The sequence below is a fragment of the Mesoplodon bidens genome (genome assembly GCF_964165515.1).
Source record: "Mesoplodon bidens genome assembly, chromosome: 5".
Lineage (NCBI taxonomy): Eukaryota > Metazoa > Chordata > Mammalia > Artiodactyla > Ziphiidae > Mesoplodon > Mesoplodon bidens.
Window position 1 is genome coordinate 78,240,910 of NC_138161.1, and position 10,572 is coordinate 78,251,481.

At 44.6% G+C, this 10,572-nt stretch overlaps 1 protein-coding gene and 1 long non-coding RNA gene across 5 annotated transcripts in view; one reads left to right on the forward strand and one right to left on the reverse strand.

The window, feature by feature from the left end:
- The window catches only part of LOC308617626, a 23,368-nt gene extending 20,669 nt beyond the window's left edge, over positions 1 to 2,699 (reverse strand). For all 4 annotated transcript variants that reach the window (XR_014015893.1, XR_014015894.1, XR_014015895.1 and 1 more), the window contains exon 1: positions 2,623 to 2,699. This is a non-coding gene — a long non-coding RNA (uncharacterized lncRNA). The remainder of the gene's footprint in view (positions 1 to 2,622) is intronic.
- On the forward strand, positions 2,502 to 9,217 carry IL12A (interleukin 12A). Its single transcript, XM_081234842.1, is given in 9 exon segments — positions 2,502 to 2,593; positions 2,595 to 2,675; positions 2,677 to 2,704; positions 3,360 to 3,514; positions 6,486 to 6,599; positions 6,949 to 6,990; positions 7,067 to 7,108; positions 7,211 to 7,354; positions 8,874 to 9,217. Coding segments are annotated over 9 exon segments (774 nt in total). The 5' UTR covers positions 2,502 to 2,581; the 3' UTR covers positions 9,030 to 9,217.
- The last annotated feature ends 1,355 nt before the right edge of the window (positions 9,218 to 10,572 follow it).

Genomic DNA, 10,572 nt, shown 5'->3' on the forward strand with positions numbered 1-10,572 from the left:
TGCCTCTCCATCTACAGGCAGTTGCTTTATAGTTTGGCTGCTACTGTGAATGGTATTTTGTTTTTATTACTGTCTATTTATTATCTGGTATATTATTTTTATTATATTTCTAATTGGTTGTTGCAGATGTAGAGAAATTTGGTTGATTTTTGAAAGTTGGTATTTGTATCCAGTGAAGGTGCTGAATTCTCTTATTAGTTCTAGTATTTGATCTGTTGTTTCTGTTGCTAACAGTGACGGTTTTTGTCTTTTATGTTCCAATTTTTAAATCTCTCATTTCTTTTTCTTTCCTTATAGCATTGGCCAAGACTGCCAGTACAATGCTAGATATCATATAGTAGTAATCATGGGCAAAGAATGTCTCTTATAGAAAAGTAATGTTATCCCAGAAGAAGGCTGTTGTTCTATCTTGGCTAAAGGATGTGCAGCACATCAGAGAACTTTCACAAAAGTATAGGCTAGAAACTGTGTCTGGTGGCCAAGAATCCATTCTGAGCAGAGGCCCTACGCTCATTTATGCTGCAGAAATTACTTTTCCATAGGAGATGGCCCTTCCAAGGGAGAAATAGCTCAGTTGTGATAAACTTGACTTCATCTGACTTAAGTACATTTAACTCCATCCTAAACCCCTATGGCAACAACACAGCTCAGCACCTGTCATTTGCTTCACACAATCTGCTATGCAAGTGTTTCTGACAATGCATTGTTCTCTGTTCCCAGGGGTAATTCACAGACTGCAGCATTGGAAGGAGCTTTGGAGATCAACTATTGCTCCCGTTTTACACAGACCTACAAGTCCCTATGGTGGGTACGTCATCACCCTTGAGCAGATGAACTGCTAGGGGGACTGATGCCAAAAACAGAGAGAGTTTGAATCAGACAGGGGGTTAACACAGCTTTCTCCTTTCTCCTAGTTGGCTTCATCACTCCATCTTCAGTAAAGGTTGGCCCTGCCGAGTGTTCATGGTAACATCTCAAGGCTTACCTCATCCTTCCCGACTTCAACAGGGATCCAGAGGAAGCACCCTCTCTTCTCTCCTGTATTCCAAAAGGCTTATCCCTATCCAAGTTCAGTTAGTGTATCTGCACAAAGGTGGGCACTGGCAGCTCCATTGTGAAGTCCTGGGGCTTTAGTGCAGTCAGATCCATCAGAGATGCCGAGTGGGTGACCAAACACACCCCTCCCGTTCACACATACCCAGGGTGACTAATGCTCGTGGTAGAAATGAGTGAACTGAAAAGTCCCACAGGAACCTCAAACCCAACACATCCAAAGTGGAACTTCTCAGTGTCTCCTCCAAACTCACTCCTCTCTTACAGTAACCCCTGTGCAGGAACTGGAACAACCTCCATTCAGCCATTCTCAGCACCTTCCTATCCCTCTCACCTGAGGAGTTACCAAGTCTTGGTCCCTCCCCACCCTAAGGATCCCTCTTGCCCAACCTCCATTCTGAATAGGGCCTTGGCCACGCCCTCCCACTCCTGACCCCTGGGATCCATCCTCCATACTACTGCTGAAAGATCTTCCCATCATGCAAATCCAACCATGTCTCCTGCCTGAAACCCTAGAAGGCTCCCCACCACCCTCAGCAGAATGTACACTCCTTAGCACAGCATCTACTACCCTCACGGCACAGCCCCATCACCCTCACCAACCTCACACCCTGTATAGGACCCCTAGATTGCCACCTCCCTCTACCTTCCTTGACTGTACTTCTGATTCCTGTTCCCTCAGCCTAGAACCTGCATCCCATCCCACTGGAAGCGGTCTAATGCCTACTCACCCTTTAACATTCAGGTCGCAGCCCCCTGCTTCTGGGAGCTTTTGCTGGCCCCTCACTCCCGTTGCTCCTGCTGACTTGCCCTCTCTCTGGCCTCTCCTGCCAAGACCCTGCACATCCATCCCACTAAATTGTAACGATTCTCTCCTGGACACTGTAAAAAACTGGATTCTCTAGGAGAGTAGTTACTGCATAGCCAGTCTGGTTTCATCCCTTTCCGTGTTTAAGAGGGTACCCAGGAACAAAACACATTGAGTCACATTTGGTGTGGGAGCGCCCCCAAAGTGACCTGTTCACTGCTGGGTGCCCCACACCTGGCACAATGTCGGCCTGGCACACCGTGGACTATCTGAATAAAGGAATGATAAATGAATGATTTGCCCACCCCTGTCCAGAACCAGCCCAGAGGTCAGGGCTCATCCTGGATATAGATGGAGAGCGGGTGGCCCTACTCGGCGCTCCGTCGGGCGGGGGCGCTGCAGGGAGGCGGGGCCAAGGGTGGGTACCTGGGGGCGGGGGCCGTCCGAGGGTGGCGGGCCAGGGGTCGGGCTTGCCCGGGGACCCCGCGCCGCGACTCTGCGCGAATTTCTCTTTCGTTTTGGGCCAGGCCGGAGGCGGCGGGGCCGTCCCGGAACGACTGCGGCCGGGTGCACTGGGAGTTAATCCGAAAGCGCCGCAAGCCCCGCGGGCCAGACTCCACGTGTCACCAAGAAGCTGATGTAGAGAGGAGATAGAGAGAGAAAGAAAGCAAGAGACCAGAGTCCCGGGAAAGTCCTGCCGCGCCTCGGGCAATTATAAAAATGTGGCCCCCGCGGGTCGGCCTCCCAACCACCGCCCTCACCTGCCGCGTGCACCCGTCTGCGTCCAGCTGCCCGCTCGGTTCGGTGCCCCCGCAGCGCCGCTCAGCATGTGCCCGCCGCGCAGTGAGTAACCAGCCCGAGACTAGCGCTCGGCGCTTGGCTGGGGAGGGGCGGCGGCCGGGAAGAGGAGGCAGAAACTTGGGACAGGCTCCGCGGAGCCTGGAAGGCAGTCAGCAATCTTAGGGCAGAGAGAACGAAAGGGGGAAAGACATTGCGGGCTTACCCTGCGCTCGGTAGGATATCGTCTCTTTTAACCTTGAAAGAGCCCTGTGAGCTAAGTATTATGCCCACTTCACAGATGAGAAACTGAGGCCCCACGGGATGGTTTCTTGCCCAGGGTCCTAGGCTACAGCTCTAAGAGGGCAGATCCCAGCCGGCTTCAAAGCGAGGCTTTGTCACCCCACTGCTTACAAAACACTGGGTCGCTTCACCACCTGGCCTCACTTTCCCTCCTCCTGAAATGGAGACTTTTTCTGGGTGAGCTCTGTCCACACCCCTGTCTGAACTCACAAGGTGGCCGTGACAGCGAGTAGGCTTCTAATGCTAGCACAGAGCGCTGTCCTCCAAGAACCTGATTCATCTCTCAGTTGTTGAAGGAAGACTGGAAACGGGTGGAGGAAGGCAGGAGGTGCTCAGAAGAAGTGGATGGGTGGAGATGGCCAGAAGAGATGGAAGATGGAGGTAGGCCAGCTTATCCTGCCCCTCCATTTCCTTTCAGGCCTCCTCCTTGTGGCCACCCTGGTCCTCCTCCACCACCTGGACCACTTTAGTTTGGCCAGGAACCTCCCCGCCACCACAGCAGGCCCCGGAATGTTCCAGTGCCTCAACCACTCCCAAAACCTGCTGAGAGCCGTCAGCGACACCCTTCAGAAGGTGAGCTTTTCAATGTCCTGGTTCCCACTTTGCAGCCTCTGTAGTGAAGGGGCATCTCCAAACCCTTGGTCACCTGAAGGAACTGCAGGGAAATTGTGGAAGTTAATTGTGGAAGGAGCTGTCAAGAGAAGAAGAGGGAACTTTACAAATGGCCCAACTATTAGCTAGAGTTGCAGTGAAACTGTGTCTCCAGAGAAAGCAGGAGAGGTGATAAATTATAATGGCATTCGTTTGGGCTGTGTCTACACAGAGGAAAGTGGATACTTACAGTGTTCCTTGTAGCCTGCCAACAGAGATGGAATTGTGTCAGGCCCACACTGTTCCTCTGACACACTTATCAATCCAGGAAACCTCTATTAGGGGCGGCCTCTGTGCTCCAGGGCCTGCGAAGATGAATTAGCCTTGCGTCTAATGCTCCTCTCCAGCTTCCAGTCTGGTGACTCGGCTTGTTGCTGGAGCATCACATTTCAGGGAGCTCGTGACAGTGCACATCCAGGCTTCATTTTCTAGGGAGAGAGTTATCTAATTTTATTTACAGCTTCAGTCATCTTTTTAGCTTTCATGTTTTAATGCAAAAAAATTTTTTTTTCTTCCTTTAAAAGCACTCCAACATCTATTGCTTTTGCTGCAACGACCTAAGACTGATGTTTTAAAAGATGGCCTTTCGCCTTCCTGCTCTCTAGTCAATCTTTCTTGAAGATTTCTAGCTTGTTGCTTTATGAATATCTTAAAGTAAGCTCAATGCTACGAGTCCTTCTTAAAGAACCCTTTTTTCCCCCTTCTAATCTTTCATAACGTGCTGCCAGTTTTTCCTTACAGTTCAATCCATCTTAATTAAAAAGGCAGCTCACCAAGTGAAAACTGCAGAGATAGGTGCTTTGATTCCTAAAGAAAGGTTCGATCTAGGTAAAATGTAGGAGCTCCTGTTTAAATAGATGCTTTATGTGAAAAAGCTGTCTCTTCTACTCTCAGATGCAGCACCAAAGGTGAAAGATTGCAGAACTCAATTTGATTTTTTAATATGATTCCTGCATCAATTTTGCCAGAACAAATCAGCTGGCTACTTGCAGAGGAGATAGAGGTGGCAAATGCATGCGACTCACAGGCCATATCTAGTCCACAGATCTGTAGAGTTTGGCCATGTCTTTTTTATTTCATTTTGATTTTTGAGTTTGATGCCATTGAAAAAGTAGACCTCCCATATAAGTATCCAAATTTCCAGCTTCTCCTGAAAAGATCTGAAAAACTATAGCAGTGGGCCCACATTTTCAAGTCTAATTTTTTTTTGCTCTATTTATTCATTTTTTTTCATTCAACAAGTACTTATTGAGTGCCTACTGTATGCCAGGCACTATTTTATAGATTCTTGAAGGTCATCTTTTTTAACGATGCAATAGTAATAGAGAGAGAGTCGCCGTTTTCATTTTGGAACAAAGGAAAGCAGTTATCACAGAAATAAAACTATTGTGTTATTTGGAGATTTTTTTTTTTCTTATTGAAGTATAATTGCAAATCTAACTTTTTAGAACCTGCTCAGGATAGCAGCTGCCTCGATCTGCTTGACCACGTCCAGGAACAGTGTATTCATTTTCTATTGCTGCTGTAACAGATTACCACAAATTTAGTGGCTTTAAACAACACAAGTTTATTATCTTACAGCCCTGGAGTTCAGAAATCCAAAATGGGTCTCACTGGAGTAAAATTAAGGTGTCAACAGAGCTGTATCCCTTTCTGGAGACTCTAGGGGAGAATCCAATTTTCTTGCCTTTTCCAGCTTCTAAAAGCAGCCCACATTCCTTGGTGGGACCCTTCCATCCTCAGAGCCAACAAATGAGACTTAATCATGCTGCATCACTCTGAGCTTGACTCTCTTGCCTCTCTCTTCTGCTTAAAAGGACCCAGTGATTACACTGGACCCACCCAGACACTCCAGGATAACGTCTCTATTTTAGAGTCAGCTGATTAGCAACCTTAATTTCATCTGCGACCTTAATTCCCCTTTGCCACGTAACATAACCTAGTCTGTGGTTCCAGGGATTGGGAGGTGGATATCTTTGGCAGGGGCATTATTCTGCTTACCACAGACGGGAATTTTACTACTTGTACCCCAGCATGTTCTGTACTCTCAAGCTTTGATTCATGGCTCACACTGTTCCCTCTGCCTGAAACTCCCCCTCCTCTGTAGATGCCCCATCTCTGGGGAAGACTTTGCTTCCCTTTCCACCCCCTTCCCAGAGCTTTCTGACCCTTCTCAGCCCTTATCACTTGCCAGCATGTCTCCTGGTCATTTGGGCACTTGCCTGACTCCACAGCTGAACTTGGAATTCTGGGGGACATAACATAGTCCCCTTCTTTGTCACCTTCCTTTGTACCTAGCATAGTGCCTGGCGCACATCAGGCTTGTTAAATGGAACAATGATCTCGCTCTTCAATCAAAAAGTCATCGACTTCTTAATATCATAATTATAGTCAACATGCCTGTAAGATGACATCTGTGTGTGTGTGTGTGCACGCGTGTGTGTACACCACATATTAAATCTCCGCTTGTCTTGAAGGTTGCATGTTTGTTATGTTCATCATGTAGTGACCTAACAGTCCCCCTTTAGAAGCTATTCTTGAAAAAGATATTCATAAAACACAGCCATGCTGGCAAAAGGAAAAAACGGTTTTCACCAGAAGCAAGTGTCACAGCGTGGTGTAGAGGCTGATTAGCACAGCCTGTTGAAATGATTTATAGTGTTTACGTAATGGAAAAACATATCATCCAGAGAAACATGTCCTAAGCAAAAGGGGAGGAGGGATGGAGAGAGAGTGTAAATGATCTGTTTCCTTTTGTCTTATGAAGACTCTAAAATTCCTACAGCTCAGAGGTGGAGGTCAAGGGCAGCCGGCTCTAGCTTTGGTGCCAGTGCCATGGGGAGCTGGGTGCCTTATTAATCTTGTAAACTGGGTTTCTCTTTATGTTTTACAGGCCAGACAAACCCTAGAATTTTACTCCTGCACTTCTGAAGAGATTGATCATGAAGATATCACCAAAGATAGAACTAGCACAGTGGAGGCCTGCTTACCACTGGAATTAGCCACGGTATAGAGGGTTTTCCTCCCAAAGCTTGTAATACAGTTAAGAGCTGTGCATCAGACCTCGTCTTCTTCCAAAAATGCGCATGCTTCTGGGGTCCATCACCATGGGACTTTAACAGGTCCCATTGTAGAAGTTCAATTTAGAAAAAAAATTTATAAAAACATGGTTTTTCACAACAGTGTGAGATATACTTAACAGTACTGAACCGTACACTTAAAAATAGTTAAGATGGTAAATTTTACATGTATTTTTTACCACAGTAAAAAAAAAAAGATAAGTTTGAGAAGAAAAGTCAGAAAAATTTACATTAATAATTAATGTCTTTGATGTGGTTTTTTTTTTTTGGCTCTAGAATGAGAGTTGCCTGGCTTCCAGAAAGACCTCTTTAATAACTGTAAGTCAGAAAATTGAAGGTTTTAGCTCATATTATGAATTCATGTCATTGATATCTGATTATTTTTTTCTTCTAGAGTGGGAATTGCCTGGCTTCCAGAAAGAGCTCTTTTATGATGGTAAGACACAAAATTCTTTCCTCAAATGCAGCGGCAGGGGAAGGGGGGGTACGTTTTTAGCCCATCTCAATAGTTCCTTCCCCACTTTGTCGTATTATGCAGACCCTGTGCCTTAGCAGTATCTATGAGGACTTGAAGATGTACCACATGGAGTTCCAGGCCATGAATGCAAAGCTTCTGATGGATCCTAAGAGGCAGATCTTTCTGGATCAGAACATGCTAGCAGCTATTGCTGAGCTGATGCAGGTAAGGTCTTCCTCATGCTGAGACCACCAGCCAGGGTCCGTGATGAAGGGGTATACCATCAGCCCTTCCTGGGTTGGGGGAGGCCTGAAATGCCCCCTTCTGAAGCCAGTTACATATTGGGGGAGACAACCTTGAGGGCACCCTCTAGAGAGAGGGCAACATGAGCAGGTCACATTAAGGAAAGCAGCCTCCTGCTTGTTGACCGTGCGGTATGCACCAGGCTCTGGGCAAAGGTGCATACATTTCCTTATGCTGTCCCCTTGGCAGCCACTTGGGGTCTGTGCAAATGAGGAGACCAATCTTAGAGGGTTAGCCACTTATCTGAGGTCACACAGCTTGGAAGCGGCAGAGGCAGGATTTAAACCCCCATCAAAGGGATTCCACTGCACTCATCTTCTCATGCATCTCTAAAGCCTCTGGGATGTACATGCAAGGGGCTGGCATGCATATCTGCAAATACTGCTAGAGAAGACAAGCGGGGCTGGTGCCTGGATATGATGCATGCTGAACCAAACTGTGAATGAAAGAAAAGAATGACCTATCACCTGGGGACAGCCACAGTGTTACTCATAGACAAGAATGTGCTTTGTAACTTTCTGAATCACCATAGCACATGATGCTAACATAAAACACAGAATTATCCACTTAAGAAAGAGCAGGGTGAGTGCCATGTTGGCCAGGGCATGGGATAAAAATACGGCATGAGAAATGATTGTCTGAAAAGGAATTTATTTCATTCATCCTTTTTTAATTTTTTTTGCGGGGGGGCACCAGATTACTTGTTTGAAAGGCAGTGAACATCATGCAAGTATCAAAGAATGTTACCATCTAGAGAGTTGTAGATGATATTTCATTTTCAGGACCAAGAGTCGAATCAGTTCTACCAGTAATCAGACAACTATGCTCAGACCTTTTGTCCCTCTGTGCCTCAGTTTCTTCCTCTGTAAAATGGGATGACTTTACCCACCCTACCTTTCTTTTAGGCTTTTTGTGAGGAAGTACAAGCAAAACTGCTGATCATTGTGCAAATATATAGTCTTGCATTGTGTTATCAAAGGGCTCAAACTGCCAGGTTTATTTATCTCACATGAATAAGTGTCTTTAGTCAACAGGTCTGATACTGACTGAGAGTTTCCAGTCAATAGCAATCCATCACCTCCCCATTCTCAAAAGGAAGCCGCTTCTTAATGTAACATATAAAAATTAATTACATATCACAGCAGATGTCATCTTAACAGAATTGTTCCTTTCTGAAATACAACTCCCACTGATGATTTTCTAAATAGTTTTCAGGGTCTTTTCAGAGCTCACTGAAGATCCATGTGCTTGGATAATGAGCATTTCTTCTCTCAGGTTCTGCCTGCCCATCTGGCTGGGAGTAGATTTGATTTGGTTTAGGAGATGCAGTGAGGGAGTGGGTTGCAGGCTCTGAGACATGCATTGGCTTCACCCATCTTTACGGATGAACGTTTTAATTTTGGAATACTGTCTATGTCATGCTCAATATTTATTCTCCTAGGCCCTGAATTCCCACAGCAAGCCTGTGTCACAGAAACCCTCCATGGAAGAACTGGATTTTTATAAGACTAAAATCAAGCTCTGCATACTTCTTCATGCCTTCAGAATTCGTGTGGTGACCATCGATAGAATGATGAGCTATTTGAGTTCTTCCTAAAAAGCTGAGGTCTCTCCTAAACTTAAAGTCATTTTGATAAATATTGGAACCAAAGAAATTATAATAGGGCATGGGTTAAGAACTGGGGCGGGGGTGGCTTGACCTGTTCCTACTTAAGCTGGTACAGGAATTCTTATGCTTGTTTACATTAGTCATTACTCCAAATTTGCAGGATGTGACTGTTCTATCCACGATCGCTTTGATCAAGTCTATTTCATATTTACTATGGATAAGTTATTTTTAAGTTTTCATGAGCAAATTGATGAGGGGAAATGTCCTCCCAGAACGTGGTTTTTTTTTTTTCCCTTTAATAGAAGAGCAAGAATTTATAAGCTATTTCAGTACCAACGATTTTGTAGGAACAAACACTCAAGCATAATTTATTTTAAAATATTTATTTATATAATTTTGTGTTCATGAAAGCATGTGAACTTATATTTATTTATGTTATATTTATTAAGATATTTATTGTCAAGTGGATTTGAGATATACCTTATGTTGTTTTAAAATAAAATGACTGAATTAAAGTAATTCTCATATTTTTCTAATGTGATTGGAATACTTTGAGTGTTAAAATACACATCACGGGAAAACTGAAAACTCTGATGAAATTTGAACAAAATCACCTTAGAAAGAATGCCATGATATTCTTACTCATTTCCTAGTTCCTTTAATCTCAAATTTTAAAGGGAGCCTCATAAGGCTAGATCTGACTTAATACTGAGGCCGTTGAGTGAGTTAGTTTTTGAGAATATACTTTATTACTTTTGTTCAACATCTGAATCTAAAAATAAAATACATAAAAATGTTTTTCCCTATTAACCACAGCCCCATAACATACTGTACATTAAACAAATACAAAATAATAACCACCAACTGGGAAAAGCATCATTAAGAGGTCTTCTAGTCAAATTATTCTAATTTTTGTGACCCTTTGGGCTCTCAGGGGGAAGTTGTTTCTAAATTACAACTAGAAAAACTCTCCCTTTGCTTTAAATTATATAGAACTTCTGCCTGAACCACATGGATAATTGCCTTCCTTTGGCTTAAGAGATGTGCTTTTTAATTCTTTAAACCATGAGAATTTTAGAAGATTTACCTGATGGAATACCATGTAATTTTCAAACTCTGATAATCACATTCCTCCTTAATATGAAAAGGTCGTAAGAAATGAACGATTCAGAGTCCGTCCTGTCCCCCCTACCTTTCCTCATGTGAATCCTCCCCTCCAGAGCTCAATTCTTATCCCTATAAACAGGGAGGGGAGTGTGTATGGCCACCCCAGGTCCTCACGTGTGGGGAAACTTACACGTTTTTCAGAGTCTCACCCCACTTGATGTACAATTAGATAGAAATCATCAAGCTGGATCCCATCACATACCTTCTTTTCTTTAGGAATTCCTCCCCAAGCTTGGATGACTGGCAGGTGATTCACAGGTAGGAGTTTCTTGCCTTTAAGTATCGGTTTTGGGGTCGGCAGCTTCGACTGTGGCGAGAACTCATGGCTTTGATGAAGCTGGCGCTGTCGAGTTGCTGCCATCCC